This window comes from Canis lupus, chromosome 8, assembly GCF_003254725.2.
Source record: "Canis lupus dingo isolate Sandy chromosome 8, ASM325472v2, whole genome shotgun sequence".
In the NCBI taxonomy this organism is placed as follows: Eukaryota; Metazoa; Chordata; class Mammalia; order Carnivora; family Canidae; genus Canis; species Canis lupus.
Genome location: NC_064250.1, coordinates 45,219,059 through 45,240,870, shown reverse-complemented (window position 1 = coordinate 45,240,870; position 21,812 = coordinate 45,219,059). Strand labels below are relative to the sequence as shown.

General features: G+C 41.3%; 1 protein-coding gene across 1 annotated transcript in view; it reads right to left on the bottom strand.

The window, feature by feature from the left end:
* SIPA1L1 (signal induced proliferation associated 1 like 1) overlaps positions 1–21,812 on the bottom strand; it is a 387,762-nt gene that overhangs the window by 142,086 nt on the left and 223,864 nt on the right. Inside the window, exons 6-7 of the mRNA XM_049113648.1 lie at positions 17,797–17,942; positions 15,155–16,954 (exon numbers count right to left, since the gene is read on the bottom strand). Coding sequence (XP_048969605.1) covers positions 15,155–16,652 — 1,498 coding nt within the window. The 5' untranslated portion in view covers positions 16,653–16,954; positions 17,797–17,942. The remainder of the gene's footprint in view (positions 1–15,154; positions 16,955–17,796; positions 17,943–21,812) is intronic.

The window sequence follows — 21,812 nt, the reverse complement described above, 5'->3', positions numbered from 1 at the left end:
AGGTATTCCCTTCTTTTCTACAGATGTGGCAGCTATGATTTAGAGAGAGTAAGTCACTGCACAGCCACAACCAGCAAACAACTGTAACAGATTTCAAACACAGGATTTTAACTGATTTCAAAGCTCAATTTTTTAGCCATTTTATATTAACATTATCTTCCCTAAAGTTTCTGAAATTATATTATGAATACAAAAGTCTAATAAAATTGGATGCCTAAAGGGATTAACTAGCTAGATCATGCGTAGAGAAAGCTTTACTGAGTTCAAATTGCTCAAGTGGCCAGAAGGGCGATTTATGCATTTTCTGGAAGAAAAAAAAAAACCGTGGATTTTGGATTGGTTTAATATTACCAGAAAAGGTTAAGATAATTTAGAAGTATCTTAATCAGAAATCTCTGAAAATATCTGAAATCAGGTTTTTAAAAAATAGAGGTTGTATCAAAACAAAAGCTTTATTCCTTGATATAAGTCACGGCTTCCCTGTGTTTAAAGGGAGAGATATTAACATTTTATCCATAGATGGTTGATTGTCCCCCCAACCTTCATTTTTCACACCACACACCCAAACCAACAATTACCCTGAAGTTCTCAGTTCTGGTTCCTGAGTTTTAGCAAGGGAGAAACAAAGAATGTCAATGAGCAGTTGTGCCATCACTAGAATATTCCACATAAATAACTATATTTTTGGTCAACACATTCACAATAGTAAGTAATCTCACATTCTGAGAAAGGGGAACTCCCTCAACACCCCCAAGTAATTAGATTAAGTACAGTCACATCACCTGGTTATGAGCTGCATATAAACAGGTGTGTACAAGGCAACAAAAAGATAAGCCTGGTAACCCATAAAGGAAGAAAGAAAAATACAGTCACAAGAGCTATAGGGTTCAACCAGCAATTTTTGGATCATCTGAGTTGGGTCTTCATGATATTTGCAGACTCTGTATTAATACTTCAGTTGTACATTTCTCTAGGGAGATTGGCACAATCTGCACTGTGTAGAATTATGGACAGAAGCATATTTTTTAAATAATTTGTAAAGTTAAAATATTTCCTTAAAATTGTCAATTTAAAAATTTAAAAAGAGAAAACAGACAGGATAAACACAAAACAAAGGGAAAGCAAATGAAACTAGGCTACTATTTCACACCTAGCAAACTAGCAACCACAGTTCTGAAGTGAAAGATGGTGCTTGGTGGAGCTGTCACCTTCATACTCCATTGGTGGCACTGTGAACTGATACCAGCCATTTCAGACAGCATCTAAACAATATATGCTAACATCACAAAAATGTTCAGATTCTCATCTTAGTTACCCTGGTTGACTATGCAGGAGGAAAAATGGCCCCTTCCATTTTCTCTTAAAAAAAGCATCTTAAGTCCCTGCAGAAGGAAACTCTATAGATACAAGTGCTGAGCAGACAGACTTGGGTCTCCCTATGTCTACAGGTCAGAGAATGGAACAATTGACTATTATTATTATTATTATTATTATTATTATTATTTCACCATTTTCAGTATCTTAAGCTATTTTTTCATATAACAGTCTACTTGGTTTGTTACTAGTGTGCACTGGTAATGCCGTCAACCTGAACTCTGACCTTCAGTATTGTCATCAGACAGAGAATCCTGATCCAACAGGAAGATCCCTCACTGCAGCACATGCTTCTGCAGAGCTGCTCCTCTCTGCCTGTTCGAATTGTACAAAGGTTTCATTTCCATGCAACTTGTTATATCTTAACAAGACTAATAATTAGGTTAGAAAGAGAGGACAGGTCTAAAGTTAGGAGAATTAAAAAAAAAAAGAAAAGAAAAGAAAGCAACAGCAGCATATTCTACTTTTAAAAATGAAACACAGGCTTGGCAAAGGAGAGGCAATAAGAGGCCAACTTTGTAAAGAATGGCTCTTTCCGAGAAGTGCACCACTCAGATATTCTCAGTCTCTGGTCCCCAAAGGGCTCATCCTAATTATAAGGGTGGAGGTTCCATGAGAACTAAATAGCCCAGGACTTTGCATCATAATCAAAAGCAGGTCAGAGTAATGGATGGGGACATTTACACAGGACTGGCCACATGCCAGAAGCCTGTCCCAAAGCTCTCCACTAAGCTTATAATTATTGTTGCATAAGAGTCATTGTGCACATTGACAAAGCACACAGTGCTCTGAAGTCCCAATTCTTTTTACCATAGGTAATTCTTAAAAAGGAGAGTGATCTACTTGCCAAAACTGCATGAAGTGGTGGGGCTTGTGAGAGCATGTGACTAAGCAGCCCATAACAGCCCCCTAACTTGCCAATAAAATGTAGACTTTAATATGAAGTTATGTTGACGTTAATAACTTACATCAAAATGATTAAAGGAAAAAAACACAAAACTGTTTGAAATAAAGGGACAATAAAGGGCAACAGAATCAAAATGGAGGAATTTTAATTGACCCTTATCTATGACAATTAGCCAATAATTCAAGCTCACTAATTTTGAACGAAATAAAAATGCTTTGGGACTATAATAAGTATTCAAAAATGTAAACTATAAGTATTCCAAGTAATGGAATGATGAACAAGATAATGTTCATCTATACAATCTTAAACATACCAGTCAGACATTTCTGTTCTAAGCTTTCTTAAGAACAACTTGGCAGTAAAAATCAATGGTCCTATAAAGTTCACAGCATTTGATTTACAGGTCTCTACCTTATGGAAGTAACTGGGTAGGTGGGGGGAAAGTTATGTAACAAGGTCATTTATGTACGGTCAGAGATTTTTTAATCTTATCTATGGATAGAAATTATGGGGCCCATGAACATGAATGAAAAAAATGTGTATCTTTATTTTCATCAACTTCTAAATGAAATGTAGCATTTCTGTCAATGTAAGACAAACTACAATAATATACTAGCTGTACATGTGACTTTGACACCAAAAGAAACCACAGAAATTTTCACATCATATTATAGTTGCTACAGACATATCAAAATGTCAATTATGCTCATCACTACTTTGAAAGTTATCAGACCTGATGCTAGATCACTTTGTCAATGTAGAAGAAAGAAACATATTTATTGGTATGTCGACAAAACTTTAAACACTTTTACAATTGTATTTTAATATGCCTGGTTTGCTTTGTATTTTTATACACTTAAATATACTATTCTAATTTAAGAAAGAAAAAAAAAAAGCTTATTCTAAGGAGAATCCATAGGTTTTGCCAAACTGCCAAAGAGGTCAATGGGGGAAAATGAAAACAAAAGTGAAAGAAACAAACCTTAGGAATATCTGAAATAAACATTATGTAATAATGAAAAACTGGAAAATCTTATATCTGCATTTGCTGGAAAACTTTAAATAAATGATGGCACAGCCAATTATGGAACCATGAAAAAATTTATAAACTGTATCTAATGATCCTATCTACTAAAAAAATGAATAGGCTTGTATTAAAAAGATGAAACAAAATCACCAGTAATTCCATGATTAACTTTCTAATTTTCTATAGTTACTAATTTTTCTGTAATGAATACATATGTAACTCCCATAATGGGAAGATTTTTAAAAATATAAGAAAATGTATTTGGTTTGCAAATGGCCAATGAGTCTTAAAAACACTTTAAAAGGCTGTGTATTAGTAACTCTTTACTTTTCATGTTAACACTAATTCAAATGTCAGGTCAGAAAAAAAATGCATTTAACATTCAAATGAGAGAAATTACAATGAAACACCGGTCTCTAACTCAACTTTATTATACTTAAAACACTCTTTGTCCCTCCTTACCAGAGATATTGTAGCAAGAGGTCTTCCTACCTAAAAATGCTTTCGAAGGATCTGGAATAATGTCCCTCAGAGATCTCAGCCAGAAATGCAGTCAAAGGAGAAGTTGCTGCTATTCAGGGGGTCAGGGACAACACAGGGTGTCTCAACAAAACAGCACAGCCCACAGACTTAACTGGCTGCCTACACCAGCTGCACACTTTGCTCCTGCCGATGCTCCTCTAACACCAAAACTTCTACTTGACTTGAAGGCAGTTAGAAAGAGGTCGCCTTGGTGGCTCAGTCGGTTAAGTGCCTGACTCCTGATTTTAGCTCAGGTCATGATCTCAGGATTGTGGAATCAAGCCCCGTGTCAGGCTCCTTGATGAGCGGGGAGTTTGCTTGAGGATTCTCTCTCTCCCTCTGCCCTTCCCCTGCCACTGATGTGCTCTCTCTTTCTCAAATAAATAAATAAAATCTTTTTTTTTTAATTTTTATTTATTTATGAGTCACAGAGAGGGAGAGAGAGAGAGAGGCAGAGACACGGGCAGAGGGAGAAGCAGGCTCCATGCACCGGGAGCCCGACGTGGGATTCGATCCCTGGTCTCCAGGAACTCGCCCTGGGCCAAAGGCAGGCGCCAAACTGCTGCGCCACCCAGGGAAGGGATCCCTAAATAAAATCTTTTAAAAAGACTCTTGCTGCCCTGAAGATCTGATGAATGGCCTCCATGTACAGCAGAGGGGCTCCATGAGAAGCCCAGGAAAGGAACTGACACAGTAAAGCTTGAGCATCCAATTTAAGAGCTCAAGATGAAGGGATCATCACTGGGTGTCTAAAGTTATAATGTTTGGAAAACATGTGAGACAGGCTTTTATTATGTGTCAAGTTGTACTGAAAGAATAGATCTAAAGAACCCTTCTTCCCTTGGGACAGCAAAGTGAAGAAAGAGCATATGGGAATCCATAAGCATGGCAGTCATTTCGATGCACTTTGAAACAGGAAGTTGGGGAAGCACTCCTGTGCCTCCCCTGTGGATGGTTCGTATCCTATGTGAGCTACTGTAATTGACCACACCTGAGGTTTTTGGTTTTTGGCTTTTCAACTTGACTACTTTATACTTAGAGAAAAGCTGCAAAAATGGTACAGGGAGTTTCCATAGAACCATGACCCAGGGTCCTCCTGGGATGTGGACTAGATGGAGTCACATAAGAAGCTAACATCTTATGTGACTCCATCTAGTAACAATTATCATAATCAGAACCAGGAGGCTCACACTGGTTCACTCCCATTAACTAATGCTTTTAGTCAAATCCCAGCAGGGTCCCATGTTGTACTTTGTTATTTCTCCTTAGTCCCCCGCGGTCTGTTATAGCTACTTGGTTTTTGCCGGTCTTTCATGACTATGGCACCTGGTGGTCAGAGTATTTACCAACCCACTGGGGTCTGCCTGGTGGTCTCACATGACTGGACTGAGGGTATGTACTTTGGGCAAGAGAGCCACAGAAATGATGTCACCTTCCCAGTGCATCAATTCCTGGGGTTCAGTCCATTAAGGTGGCACCTGCCAGGTCCTATCTTGCAGGGAGATCTTTTGAGATTACACAACCCCTGCTTCTCCTCACCTGTCACTCACAGATTTTGGCATCTATCAGTTGGTCTAATACAGTTCACAAAAGTAAAATTCAATCTCCATATGGGTGTTCTGGGCCTATGAGGATCAGCTGGTGGTCCTGGTTAATTCTCAGTAAACCACCATGACCACACACAGACTTGTCTGTGGTCTCATTTCCTGAAAAGAGAGGGAAAGGAACTGCCACATATTATTTGGGGTCTGTAGTAGAACACAAGGTCATGTGCACAGAGGGCCCTTGTGGCCTCTCCCTGACACTATAAAAATGGGACATATTCAATAGATCTTAGACTTCACATCCACACCAAACACTCATTCTACTGTGGAACATTCACAGAGCCTGCCTGGTCTGGGGTCCTGGCCTTCAAGGAGTGCTCAGACTGGTTATGAACCAACGCATCATGGGAAATGCTACACAGAAACACGCGCACAGGGTGACTTAGGGCAGTGATAGGGAAGGCCCACGAGAGGCAGGAGCCTGGCAGGTGGTTAAGAGGGGAATACAACATGTGTGTACCGGGGTGGAGGAGGAAAGGCAGCTCCAGGCAGAACAGAGCATGAAGTCTGCCCAAGGCTGACACCCACGTGGATCACCTCCTGCATGGTGGTCACTGCCCTCTCACTCTCCAGGGACATTTTTGTGTTAGGAGGTTGCACTACTGTTCCAGCACCTGCCCTCCGTCCAGTGAGGCCTGCTGAGGAAAGGGACCCATAGCACTGAGGGGAAGCCTGCCACCCACACTAATTCTCCCATAAACAAGATCACCAGACAACTAAGGAAAACCAATCACAGTGTGAGAGAGAAAAATAAGAAAACAAAATAAATCCAAGAAGATACAGATCACCAGAAGAACTTAGGTGAAAAAATTTCTAATGAACAGCAATGGAGGAATGTGGGGTATAAAAAATAAGGAGAAGCTATTGTCAAACATAACTACAGGGAAACAAAAATAATGAGATCCTGGGGATTAAATACACAATTAGTGAAATAAGAGAAAGGCCTAGATAAAAGAACACAGAAAGGCATACACCAATCCCTTGTCCAAGAGGTAAAATTGATAAATAAAGAATAAAAAAGAAACAAATTACAAAAGCAAAGCACGGAGGATAAATTCAGAGGTTCCACTCTTCATCTAAATGGACTCTGGAAAGAAGGCACAAATAAACTGTAGATTTTTAAAACTACTTCTTAAAATTCAGAAAAAATAATGCTTGAATTATTTCTAATTCTCAAGTATTTCTCATAACGCTCAAATGTTTCTCATTTGTCTCAACATCAGACTTTAAACACCATGAAGACCGGTGGAGGTGCTTTGCTCTCTGGCAGGCATAGTAGCTGACAGAGTAAATGCTCAATCAATACTATTTAATGAATGAAGATATAAATATGTGCCTTTCTTTTTCTAGTAAGCTTTATGCCTAACATGGGGCCTAAACTCACAATCCCTAGATCAAAGGTTATATGCTCTACCAGGCTAAGTCGGCCAGGTGCTCCATGTGTACTCGTTGATTTTTTTGTTTTTTTTAAAGATTTATTTATTTTTAGAGAGAGAGAATGCCCACATGTGAGTGGGAGGAAGGGCAGAGGGAGAGGGAGAGAATCTCCAGCAGACTTCCCTCTAAGCATAGAGCCTGACTTTGGGTTCGATCTCACCACCCTGAGAACATGATCTGGGCTGAAACCAAGAGTCAGATGCTCAAGTCAGATTGACCCACCCAGGTACCCCTACTTGTTGCTTTCTTTAAAACTACTTTAAAAAACACGAAGAACACTCCTGTTAATACTAAGTGGGATAATGAATGTGTGTGTCGTATATGTAAGATATAGAAGATTATAAACCAAAATCTTGGGATTAGGAGAGGGATTACTTTCTTCACTTCTGTATTATTAATTTTTATAATAAGCATATGTATATTTTTTGTGTGACTTGTTTATTGCCAGTTTCCTCCACCCTCCATGACGGTGGTCTGTTTTGCCTACCATTCCAGCACCTGAAACCTTGCCAAGCATGATGTACGCACTCATGCCTACGTGGCAGCCATGGACATGCAACACCTGAGTCTCCCTTCCTGAGAGTTTTCCAGCTCAGCCACTCTGTTCCCGGGCATTTCCCATCCATGAACTGAGCATGCTGGGGTTGGCCATTACTGCCCAACACAGAAGTCCTCTAAAGCTTATTCTTCACTCCACTGTGTTGACTACAACTTTGGGAGATCTGCACCATGGTTTGAGGCTCCTCTTGTCTACTTCTGCTCTTTTTCCTTTCAAGATTCACATCTACATCATGGACTGAAGGCTTTCCCTACTCAATTCTGCTTCTTCCCCTTTCCTCTCTCCGAGGCATCACTCCCAAACCCCCCACAAACCACTTGAAAGTCTGTACCATCTCAACATCTGCTTCTCAGAGGACTCATGTTACACAATGTATTTGTTACAGGACTAAATTCACAACATAATATAAATTTACATTGTTGTAAGGTTAGATTATATTTGGCAAAGGCAAGAGACTGGATTTTGAGTAAGGTAGACTAGAGATGTTGAGACTAAGACATCTATGCTAAAGCTTCGGCAAGAGGCAATGAGGGGGGCAGCTCAGGTGGCTCAGTGGTTTAGTGCTGCCTTCAGCCCAGGGCGTGATCCTGGAGACCCGGGATCGAGTCTCACATTGGGCTCCCTGCATGGAGCCTACTTCTCCCTCTGCCTGTGTCTCTGCCTCTCTCTCTCTTTCTCTCTCTCTGTGTGTGTGTGTCTCTCATGATTAAATAAATAAAACCTTAAAAAAAAAAAAAAAGAGGCAATGAGGGCCTACAGCCAGAATGCTGAGAACAGGACATGGAGAATAGGAAGTCAGCAGCCATCTGAAGGTAGACTCAAGGAGCCCTCCCAACTGATCAGAGCTGGAGTACAAGCAGAGGAGACAAAGAGGCGGCAGTGCTTCAAAACCAAGTAACTGGTGAAACCAGTGGCATTTACAGCAAGAGGGCATTGATGAGGAAGGCTTGTTAGGGAGAAAAAACTAAGAAGTCAACATTTATGTGCGTGGCTTGGGGTTGCCAACTTGACAGCCATCTAGTTGGAAGCAGCTGACAGCTGCTGACAAAAAGGGTAGCTAGGGGCACCAATGTGGCTCAGTTGGTTAACTTCTGACTCTTGATCTCAACTCAGGGTCTTGACCTCAGGGTCATGAGTTCAAGCCCCACACTGGGTTCCATGCTGGGCACAGAGCCTACTAGAAAGAAAGAAAAGAAAAGGGATCTAGAACAGAAGGGAAAGCCTGGGCACACAGGGATTGCAACTGGAGAAGTATGCTAATTATCTTTTCCAAAGAGAATTTTTTGAGGTCATTAATTATAAAGGAAATAAATAAATCATGCTGATGAAATAGAAATAAAAGATCCAAGTGGAAACAATGTGTTAATAATGAAGGTTGGATAGCTGAGAATCAAATTTGGTTGTTGGAGCAGAAGTGGAATAGGAGACACAGTAAACAAAGCAAGCAAACCAATAAAGCATACCTATCACCAGAGAGCGGGCGGGCATTCAGGAGCTACCAGAAAACAAGTCCTGGCATCTAATTCTAAAATAAGTTTCTTGTATGGAACTCTCCAAAGAGGCTAAAAAATGACATGATAGGCAATGCTTCATCTCCAGTTTTATTGCAACAATAAATTGTTTTTATATGACCGCATCTTAAAAAGATGACCTTGAATAAAGTCAAGTGTTTGCGCAAATGTGGCCTTCTGATGGTTTATCTTGACTTAAAAATAAAACATAGGGGGATGCCTGGGTGGCTCAGCAGTTGAGCGTCTGTCTGCCTTTGGCTCAGGGCATGATCCCAGGATTCAGGATCAAGTCCCGCATCAGGCTCCCTGCATGGAGCCTGCTTCTCCCTCTGCCTATGTCTCTGCTTCTCTCTCTGTGTGTGTCTCTCAGGAATAAATAAATAAGTAAAATCTTTAAAAAATAAAAATAAAACATAGGAAGGAACAGCTGAGGCACATACCCTTTTTAACCAACTTCACAAACCTCTGAGTTGAGATGGCTCAGGTCATATGGCATCCTGAATTCCGTACAGATCAGAGTGCAGATCATCAGTATTAAAATTCAGGGGATCACAGCCAACAAAGAAGGGGAGGATTGTTTCCAAAGGAGCCAACATGCAAACCTTCATACCTAATGGCCTCCTTACTTCTGGAAGCCCTGAGCAGATAAAAAGATGGTAACAAATCACACTCCTGGGTTAGCTCAAGAAGGTATTTAATCTCCCTGAAAATTAAATTAGCTCAAAATCTCCCTGAAAGGGTGACCTAAGTAGAGAACTACCTTCAAACCAATCATGTACAGTTTATGTGATCTCAGTTTAAAAACAAGGCTATTAAAACAACGAATTATTATACACATATAAAATCCTTCCTTATGAATGTTGGCCAAAATTAACTGTTAAGTTCAGGAACACAGAGCCCAACATGTTTCAGTCAAGTAGACTTGTTGGCTTATCACCTCCCTGAAAAAAAAAAATAAAACTGTCCACATCAAAACACTAAACAGCATCATTAACCTTAAAGAACCCTGAACTGTAAGACAACCTAACTTTTCTCAAGTTTAATGCTGCAATACTTATAGGAGGATTAAACAACAAACACAGATTTTTCAAGTAAGCTTGGCTGGACAGTGTTCCCTGATGATCTACATGCACCACACTCTCCTCCAGTAAAACTTAACACCAGCTCCTTGATGCTCATCTAACAAACTTGAGCTTCAAGACCAGCTCTCGATAGCAAAATTGAGAATATATCAGAGTGCTAAAACTATCACTTCAAGTACACATGAAGTTAAGGCATATATATATATTCTAAAGAAATGATGCTGAAGATGGCTGATTTACCTCTCACCCTCTTATACAGAAAAGTGGACATTACAAGGGCAACTGAAATCCAATTATCAATTGATTGTTTGGGGCTCAGCACACTACTGCTGTAACTGATGTGTACGTGTATGTGAGATAGAGAACACACCCAAACATGTGTGGTGGGGTGAAGAGAGGTGGAGGCAGAGGACAGGGAGTGAACAATAAAAGCAATCAAATCTTATGGCTTAAGGTTATCAGAATAATAATTAGATATACAAGCATCAGGAGTGGGAAACTATTCTTAGATGAGCTTCAGACCAGATAATGGCAGTCTCTCCCAGCCACTGAGCAACAAAGAGAGGCCTGTCCCTACCACACCATCTCCAATAACTGGACTTTGAGAGCGACATCCCACCTGGCATAGGGACTAGCCTATCAACCCTGTTGATCTACAATGCAACAGACGCCACTGCTGAGACAACCTGTGGCCCCTCTTTTCCACACATGCATCACTCTGAATGGGATTCAGAGAAGGCCTGCCTCCCTGACAATTGTACACTCGGTGCAAAATTAGAAAAGTCCTATATGGCCACAGAAAGTGAGGGGATTGATGGCTGGGAGAGTCTCCTCCTCAACAAGCCATGTTGGCTCTGGGCAACATCATAACCATTCTCTAACAGTTTTCTCCACTTAGAAACTTCCTGGGTACTTTGATCATGCTATCCAAATAAAAACTAAACACAAGGGCAGCCCACGTGGCTCAGCAGTTTAGGGCCGCCTTCAGCCCAGGGCCTGATCCTGGAGACCCGGGATCAAGTCCCACGTCAGGCTCCCTGCATGGAGCCTGCTTCTCCCTCTGCCTGTGTCTCTGCCTCTCTCTCTCTCTCTCTCTCTCTCTCTCTCTCTCTTTGTGCATCTCTCATGAATAAGTCTTTTTTAAAAAAAAACTAAACACAAAATACATATATGGACTCAAAGAAGGAGGACTCTATTAATTTTAATGTTATCCTACTGCCTGTCTTGTGTCTCTCTAGGAAGGCTCCGGTTCATCTCTTGCACTCATCACAAGGACAGCTTTGCTTCAGGGGCCTGAGAGAGAGAAGTCCGCATAAAACCCCAAGTAAAAACACAATATATGTTAACTGTATTATTACTGTCTTTTAATAATAAAGTGTCACACACACTAGCAAACCAGCAAAGGGGAGTAGGCAAGAGAAAGGAGTGAGGAGCAGAAAAGCTTGATGGTGCGGTGCCTATTTTAGTAAGTGCAAACGGTGGGCTTCCTCCACTGGCCCAGCCTCTATCCAGCAACAGACGGGGCTTACACGGCATAGCCAGATAGCCTCTGAAGTCTAAATACACAAAATAACAACATGCATAAAAACAGTGTGATATCAGAGAGTGACTGCAGTTTCATGGGCCAAACTTAAATTTTACATATAACGTCGACTGCCAAGGGTACTTCACACAAGTGAATCCCTCCCCACCAGAGACAGCCACAGTGAAGTCAGGAATGCATTACACAGCACTGGTGATGAAGAGGCTGGACTGACAGCCAGATCAGCAGTGCTATACTCTGATGCTCGAAGAGAAATTGCACCTAACATCGATGTACTCCTCCAACAAGAGGACTCACTTTCAGCTTCTGATTAGGAAGAAAGGAGTTAATACACTCAAGTTATAAAGGAAAGGCCTCAAGTTCTACAGGTTAACCATATTCTATATAGTGACTGAATACAGATATATAACTTTTTAAATATGCAGTTACACTTTCAGGGACTTAATTTCAGCTTCAAATGAGGTTACTCAGAGCCATAATTTATTGCCATATTATGACAAATGACCTGTCTGATTTGAAAATGCTAAGTTGTGTGGCCCCAAAAAACACAGTAAGCACTCTGAAACTGCCCCCTACTGGACCAACTTCCTGGATTAACTCGTGCTCAGAGTTCTCTCCCTACACCAAGAACGCAATTCCCAAGAACGCAAGTGGGCGATCTCCAGCACCACACACGCTGTTCCCACCAGCTGGACTTCATGCTGACCAAGCCAGGCTGTGTCTTCCCAAACCTGTTCATGCCAGTCGACTTGTTATTGCAATTATGAAATTTAATTAAGTATTATGAAAGCTGGTGGAATAAGAGTATAAAAGATAAATCTTGTTTCTATTAAAAACTAAGCTGAAGGCTTTGGAAAGACTTAATAAAAGTAAGTCACTAAAAAGAAAGCTACTGGATTAGAAGTGAGCAAGACAACTATAAAAAAGGAGGGAAAAAAAATGAAACCTAAGATTCTGTAAGACTGGATTGTTTTGCTAGTGTCTGTGGTAGTGCTTATGGCTTATACTCTTAATACAATGTAAAACTCAAAATAGTAGGATCACTGTCAAAGAAAAACCCTTGGCTTTACAAGAGTCTGAATATATTTCATATATATTTATATATTTTACTGAAAATAAAATACTTTGAGTATGCATAACTTTTTAAAGATTCCCTGCTTTTAACTGGTTATTTTCAATTAACCAGTTCCAATTATGCTGGGCAAGAGGGTATTTTCCATGCTTCAAAACAGAAATGACTTTGGATTAGTGGTTTTTAAATTTATGAAGTGTTATGATCTAAGCTGGATTCCTCTGGAATATAGATGTCCGAATTTTTATCCCATATAAATTTCTACCAGATTTAAACACAAAAACGTATTCTTTCCCTTCAGTCTAGTATAGTAGAGAGAAGAGCACAGTGGTTAAGAACATGACATGAGACACACCAGAAGTGGCATCCTGGCTCCCACACTACTAGCTCCATGTCAGCTGAACTGCTTACATGTGCTTAACCACATAACCCCTGGTCTTCTCATCTGGAGAATGCCATCACTAACAGTACCTATCTCAGTGGGCATTTTGAGGTTGAAATGAGAAAACACAGGTCATATCAAATACTTAAGAAAAGCTCCTGGTACATAGTTTAGTGCTCAAAAATGTTCATTAATAATATTATACTGCCTAACAGAAAAAGTGCCTACTACTCCATAAGTAAACTCATAACCAATATGTTCTCAATGTATCTTTTTTAACAAGATGGCCTCCACCAACAGACCACTCAGAAATACCTGTGGAAAATGTCCCCAGGTACAATAAAGCAGGGGTTCTCAGCTAGATGCAACTCCCAAAAGATATCTGGCAATTCCTGGAGACATTTTAGGTCATCACAGTTGGGGGAGGTCTATCTAATGGCATTTAGGATATAGAGGCCAGGGCTGGCTATTAATCCTCCTACATCCTACAATGCACACAAGACAGCCACCTCCAACAAAGAATTATCTGGGCCCAAATGCCAAGATGGCAACACTGAGAAACCTTGTACCTTAAAGGACAGTATATAAGGAAAAAGTGATTTAAAAAAGCAGAACTCGGGCAGCCCCGGTGGCGCAGCGGTTTAGTGCCGCCTGCAGCCTGGGGTGTGATCCTGGAGACCCGGGATCGAGTCCCGCATCGGGCTTCCTGCATGGGGCCTGCTTCTCCCTCTGCCTGTGTCTCTACCTCTCTCTCTCGCTCTCTCTGAATGAATAAATAAATAAATTTCAAAAAAAAAATAAAAGCAGAACTCTATAAAATTATTGAGAGCATAGATTGCTTAAAAGTGAAAATGGGATTTCCATTATCATATTGTCAAATATATATGACAGAGATATTTAGAAAACATGGATACTTAGCAGCAAGACAAGATTCCTACGGTCAATAAACCCTCCTGAATAAGGTCTATGATGTAATAACCTTACAGTAAGTTTTATCTCAATGTGAGCAATGCAATATAACTACAAGAGCCCTGGAAGTGGAACTTTATTAGGAAGAAGTTGACTAAGTAAGATTCAAAAACCTCAAAGCAGTAGGTAGAAAGTCAGAACACTGCTCTAAGTACTTTGCATCCAGGGGACCACTTAACCAGGCTGCAGAGATTCCTGAGCAGCTAATGGATCACAGTGTAGGTCCTTCCTTGGCAAGCATCCTGTTTCTTGGCTTGGGTACTTACAGAACTTAAGCTCACTCTTCAATTAATAATGTGGCTCAAAAATACTATTAGATGGCTCCTCAGACTTCTTTTAAACTACGTACTGTTCAGTAAATCACTGGGCCTTTCTTCAAAGCATGAGATAAAACTATAAAGTACAACCCAAAAATATATGCATATGTATTCCCCCCTCACCCCAAACAGAAAAGACTAGAAAGGAAGTCTCCAACATGTTCAGGGTACTTAACTCTTTAGTTCCTTTTCTACCCCATTCAATAAAACCTAGATTTGATTCCTGCCTAAGACTTACGAGCTCTGTGACTTTTGTCAAATAATGTAATTAATGTTCAATAGAATTCCTATCAAAAGGATAGGAATGTAGAAGTCCCATTTGCTGATGAGAACATTGAGGCAGGAAAGAAGTGGTTCTGTACAAACTACAAAAGTGCTAAGAAAAGGTGGCACTATGATTGTTTCTGCAGTCCTTAAAAAAAAAAAAAAAAAGCTGTATTTAATATATTTTCGGGACGCCTGGATGGCTCAGTGGTTGAGCGTCTACCTTTGGCCCAGGGTGTGATCCCAGAGTTCCAGGATCGAGTCCCACATCGGGCTCCCTGCATGGAGCCTGCTTCTCCCTTTGCCAGTGTCTCTGCCTCTTTTTGTGTCTCTCATGAATAAATAAATAAAAATCCTAAAAAAAATAAGAAAATATTTTCAACTTTATGAATTTCCCTCTCCACGTAACAGAGCTAGTTTTTTTACATAAAGACTATAGTTTCATCCACTAAACTTAAAAAAAAAATTAAGTATACATTTTTACACTCAAAAAGGAGGACGGAACTCAAAAAGGCAAAGAGAGGTAAGTTGTAGTAGGTAACATTTAACTATTTTATATAGCATGCTACAGGATCTCCACTCACCCTTCTGATAGAAGAATTTCCTGTAGTAATATGCACCCAGATCCACATGCTCCACGATGTATCTCTTGACCCTGTCCAGATGCAACACGAGGTTGTCCTTGGGCACCTCGAGTACCGCCACTCCTGCATTTGTGCAATGGGAACTAAGCGTAGACTCAAAGGAGGCGCTTTCACACCCACTAAATGAACCAGAATTGGATTTTGACAGGCTGATCTTCCTTTCACCTTCTCCACCGATCTCATTCCGAAAATACGGGCAGCTCATTACAAGTTCATTGCTCTTATCGTCTCCCTGGTCCATGCTGAGGCTCCCCTTGGAATTCAGGTCCTCCGTGCTGCCCATCGGGGAGCTAAAGCTGGCCGAGTGGGACAGAGGCCCCGAGACCAGGGAGGCCACGGCAGCGGCCGATGCCCCCGTGGTGGTGTTTCTCCTCTTGATAACATTGTGCCTGTTCAAAATCGCCTCGTTCAAGTCAAATAATATACTCTGGACATCGTAGTGGGCAAAGCACTTTGGGCACGTCCAGGGCCGGACGGAGTCTTCCGACCGGTTGTCTTCGAGATCCGACGATTTCCCAAGTTCCTCACCTTTGGCATTGCGTAATTTCCGAAAAATGGACGAGTCTCCAGTTTCAGATTTGGAACGGCGCTTGAGTGGTTTTTCCCTTTCCTTAAACAGCCTGAGGTTCTCTCTCTGGGAGATGGGCCCGTCGAGAACATCCAGAGAGAAACCGGAGCCCTTGCCCCCACCGGCGATGAGAAAGTCACTGAGCTTGGTTGGAGTGGGACCCCGATCGGACTTGTCGTCTTTGTAGCCCTTTAACAGGTCGAAGAAGCTCTCCCCCGACGTTCCCTGCTTGTCGATCGACGAGGTGCTACCATATTCCCTGTGCAGTGAGGGCCCCGTCTTGTACGTGGGCGAGATACATTCATCGAAGCTGTCCACGTCAAGTTCACTTATGGTGATATCGCTGTTGCTCCGCTGCCGGATCCTGCGGAGAGCCTTCCTCGGGGAGCTGGGGTAGGCCTCGGGCATGAGAAATCTGGAGTCCATGTTCTCCGCCGGCCTCGTCTTGTTCTTCAGCGTGTTCTGTATGCTCTTCAGCATGGCCGAGTCACTGGAATTGAGGCTAACAGAACTTCCCTGACTCACAGGACTGCTTTTGGAGGACAGGCTCTCAAGGCAACTTGAGGTTTCTATTTCCTGGCTTGAACGGCTAGATTCTTTCACGTTCTCCTTTCTTGGGGGCCAATCCGCAATCCTAGCCCTAACCCCCATCTTGGGGACTCCGGGGGTGGAGGTTATATGGTGAGAACCTTCACTTCGGGGGGGCCCTACCGGAGCCATGACCGAGGACCCTAAGCTGCCGTTCTGGGACCTGAAGCGCCGCATGTAGAAGTCGTCAGAGTGGACTTTGGGAGCGCCATCTGTGGTGACAACCGAGGCCCTTTCGGGGGCAGCAGGCCGCTCTGTCTGCGACCGTTTCAAGCTGGTCATGATGTAGAAGCAATCAGACTCAAATCCCTCCACCAAGGACCATCATATCTAAGTTTTAAATGTGCACTTCCCTTTTGGAGAACGGTTTCCAGAAAACACAGCAGTTGCATGAGATCTTAATCTTTTTCATTTAAAAGGTGAAACGATCCTTTATTTCCAAACCGCTGAAAATCCAGATCTCCAAAACATTATAATCCACAATGGTTCCTTTGCTTTACTTTCACAGACAGCTTTCTTTCAGAAAAAACTGAATGGAACTTGTATTACGGGGACTCCGTGACTGCCACAATCCCATGCTTTCTCTAAAAGAGAGAGGAAGGACAATTAGAATTAGCATTTGATAAATATCTCTAAAAATAAATATGCAATTGCTAAACCCAGACGCATGAAAATAAAAGACTCAATAATGGATTGTGGTTCACAGTTCAGAGCCCATCTTTTTAGTAAAGCAGGTTTGAAAGAAAGGAAGAACGTGAAAGCATTTTATAAAAATCCATCTTTTAAATGATACACATCTTGAAAGACTCTTAATACTTTAACTTCACTGAACTGTCTCATGCAGTAGGGAGGGTAGGGTGGGGATCTTATTCCAGGACATCAAGGCTCCCACCCCAAGTACGGACCAAGTACAGGCTCCAGTGACCTCCGATAATGTGGAGCGTCACGAACCACTGTGCCGACCAGAAGTTCGAGACGTGACCAACAGAGTTCAATAATCAGAGCAACATATGGTCAGTTTTTTAACAAGACTAAAAATGGTGTTATCGAGTACACTGCAACACTCACTTTTTACCATCTTTCACATTTTAAAATCCCGACTTGCTTTTTCGGTTTCTTTACAAAGGCTTAACATAGTTGGCAAGAGCAAATACAATAGAGAGAAAATAAACAGGGTTTTCCCGGAGCCATTATATCCATTAGCACTCCTCTGTATTTCCCTCACTTTATTACTTACCCCTGCGAGGAAGGGATGAATCCCGCATTCACCACCACCTCTTCCCCAGCACTCCTTAGTCTATTCTTGAAGCTAGAAATATTCGGCTAATTAACAAAACGCCTGCATTTCCTTACGCATTGCATCCTCCCCGACCCTCCGGTGCTGATTTATGAAGACAGCAGAAACAAAATGCTGCTCTGGACAGACCTCTCCATATTCCCCGACAGACGACAGAGGAGTGTTAGCATCCTTGCAGGTGATGGGTGAAGAACACCAACTTCCTCGTGAGCCCGTCAGGCAGGAGGCAAGAGGCACACATTCTGAGTACAACACCCCGCACGGTTGCATACATCCTGAAAATAAAGGCAGAGGACCCTGTTCCAAGGCTCCACAAATTACACAAGGGGTGGCCTTTAAATTCTTGCCAAAGACATGTTTGGAGGGATGCTGCTGAACCAGCACTGCGCTGACAGGGCTGCATTGTCTACAAATCACGGCTGACACCCCGAGGACGACCCGCGCTCGCTGCACTCCGCTCCTCGGTAACAAGCACTTACTTCCACGATAATTAAGCATCTCGCTAGTCGGCCTCCTGCCTCCGAGGCAGCCGCTTTAATTCCTCTTGCAGTACGCAGCATCATTTTAGAAGCCTCGCTGCTATTTAAAGGCTGGAACATTTAGGGGAGTTTCAAAAACTGCACGCCGCCTGCAGAATGCAGGGCCGGCTGAGCTCCAGCTGGGCTCCGGGGCAGGGCCCATAGGCCAGGCAGATAAACGCCAATTGTTTTCACTCTGGCTCCTCTTCCCTTGCTTTTGTGACCCGGATAAAGGCTTTGCACCGCTACCTAATTAAACCTGGCTTTGGAGCTTTCTAGATACTTCTGTCCTCGGATTGCTAGGATTTCCTTTACAATTCAAAACGTTGCAGGCTCCTCTTGAACGGTAAGCCTTCAAGTGGAATAACGTGCTAACTGTTGCTTCCAGAGGCCGAGGGGCAGCACATGGGGCCACAGCTGAGGTTCGAGAAGTGCTCTGCGTAAAATGGGAGGAAAACCAGCCAACTGAGCCAAAATGCAAAGTAATCTCCAGTCCATCTCCAAAAGGAAAAAAAAAAAAAAAAAACCTCTAGACAACCAAAGCTAGAATTTATGAGCTGTTTTGTAACTGGGGGGGTGGGGTGGGGTGGGGCGTTTAAGTCTATGAAATATCTTCCAAACAAAGAATACACTGACATAAAGAACAATTCTGAGTAGATTCTTCTAAAAATCAGATGCTTTCTCACCAGCTCACAGAAACCCAAATAAATATACTATTCCCAGAGCTTTGCCTCTAAAAGGCCAACACACTAATGCCACCGTGATAACAAGACATTCTTGTCACATTTCATTTCCCTTAGAAAATACTTTGTTGCAGAACTGTCTTTTTTAGGATATGTGAAGTTGTATCCACTGGAGGAGGGAACTGAAAGCCAGCCCTAAAAGACAATAAATAGAACTGACTTGGAAATGCCCAGGCTTGGCTGTCTCTACTATAGACCTCCTCTTCAGAACCATCTCAAAGGCTTTCTGGATTTTTTTTTTTAATGAGTTTTAAAAAATCTTATATTTCATAAAAATTTCTTTGCAGTGTGAAAGAAATGCCAAGACTTTTGTTACATCTTGTAAAACACTGCAAGTTTTCTTTTAATTTCAAAATACAGATGGGCACATAGGGAGAGAACGTGCCCATAGTTCAATGACCTGTAAAAACTAAGGCATTGAAGACAGACAACTAAGTTAAATAACGAGGTTTTTATGCTGTCATTGGATCTTCTCTACTATTCTCATTCCCTCCCTGCCCCATCCCTCTTTCTTTCTCCCTATCCTGTTTATAGCATCAAACCCCTTTCAGCACAATATGAACTTTGGACAGAGATTGGTATAGGTAGAAATATATGAATATTTTGCATTTGTTAAACTAGCCAAAAATAAAGATGTCAGCCATGTGTGACAGGTCAGTAACACCTAAGACCTATTGCTTAGGGTTTAGAGAACAACAAACATATGCTTATAATTATTAATAATTCTCTTAATTATCAGCAAACCTGCTTAAGCATCATTACATACAGTAAAAAGCAATAGATTTAAATAGAACAATACTAATTTATATCATGTCATCTCCATCTGTTGGAAGGATAAGCTATATAAAAATTTTCTTTGTACATGTTTCACTTTCCACCTCTAGGTACTACTACTTGAGTCTATGGTAGACCCATTCAGCAAGAATATCAACCCACTGTTTATCAGAAAACAAGAAGATGCATTCAAATCCTAGTGGTTGACAGTCTTTTTATCACTCAAGGTCTATCACAACATAACCCACCATCCTTTTTTGATAATGCCAGTCTTCCAGAAGGACTTCCTCCTCTGTTTTAAATCATTCCCAGCATTTCTGAATTTCCTTCTGAGCATCAACCACACACTTAGTGTTAGGGACATTTGAGGAAACAAACCCTCCATTCAAGGGAACCTATAGGTGTAAAAACAATCCTAATCATTCTGGCTCCTTGAGACATTTAAACTCTTGATTCCTCCCTCCTTCCTAAAATGCTCTTCTCTAGATTTCCATGATAACCATGTTCTTTGTTTTCTCTTGCTTTGTCTTTTTGCTCACTCTTCAGTATCACTGGTGGGCTCCACTTAAAAGCTAATGACTCCAGAGTGGCATTTTTGGCTGGCTTCTCTTATCATCCTTCCTACCTTGGGCAGGGGGGCTTTATAGAGTATTAGGATGTCTGAGAGAACTGAGTACAGCAAAATGAGACAGCAGTATGGGGTGGCATGGGGACACTCAAATAAAAATATTACTCTGGAGAGTAGGATGTTGTTGACTTGGTTGGATCACAGCTGCCTATGCAACTGAATGAAAACAGAATAATGGATTTATGGGGGGAGATGACTGCATGGTAGCCAGTGTGCTCTGGTGATGTCATAGGTACCTGAACCTTCAAATATAATCTCTGTGCAATTACCTCCAAATGTCTACTCATAACCCTCTCTGTAAACTCCAGATAAAATATATGCAAGTATTCATTTCATATCTTCCTTATTTACCCATTTTGTACAATGAATTAACTACCAGAAAAATGGAAAAACAACTTTTTTTTTTTCAAGAAATGAATGAGGGATAAGGAAGTCAGAACAATAAATAATTGAAGGAACCAATTGAAAGGAACAACATGAGAAACTTTCTTTGTGCCAAGGGCATAAATAATAGTTTAAAGGCTACACAAGAAAATGTGGAAAGGAAAAAACAAAATAAAACCCCCAAACCAAAAAACTCAACAATTATACTTCCTGTCCTGAAATGATTTATAACACAATATAGTATGTTCACCAAAAAGATGTAGCACTGCTCATCAAATATGTCTGCACTCCAAAATGGGATGTTGTTAGATTCCTCTCACTGGTATTTATTTAATATTAGTTATGAAATTTGAGTATTTATGAAAATATCAATAGAAATAGCTTACAAAGTTGTGTATATACATTGATTTAGAATACCCATAAATATACTTTAGAATGTAACAGAAAGCATTATTTTATTTTATTTATTTTATTATTTTATATTTAATTTTATTTTATTATTTAATTTTAGAAAGCATTATTTTATTTATTATTTTTTTAAATATTTTATTTATTTATGACAGATACAGAGAGAGAGAGAGGCAGAGACACAGGCAGAGGGAGAAGCAGGCTCCATGCACCAGGAGCCCGATGTGGGATTCGATCCCGGGTCTCCAGGATCACGCCCTGGGGCAAAGGCAGGCGCCAAACCGCTGCGCCACCCAGGGATCCCCTAGAAAGCATTATTTTAAAACAGAAATGGTGCACTTGGGTGGCTCAGCGGTTGAGCCTCTGCCTTTGGCTTAGTGATCCAGGCATTCTGGGATCAAGTACCACATCAGCCTCCCCACAGGGAGCCTGCTTCTCCCTCTGCCTCTGTCTCTGCTCTCTCTGTGTGTCTCTCATGAATAAATAAATAGAATCTTTAAAAAAAATAAAATATAAATAGAACCTCACAGTGTTTGAACGTGAGGTTAGCTAAGAGAATCAAATAAGGTAAACTCTTTCCTTTATTTCCCTTCCTGACTTTCCTGAATTTCACTCACAATACATATAAGTACCATCTCAGATGGAAGGGTTGTCTCACTCTTTCAAGTGAGATGCAATGTCCTCTCAGTG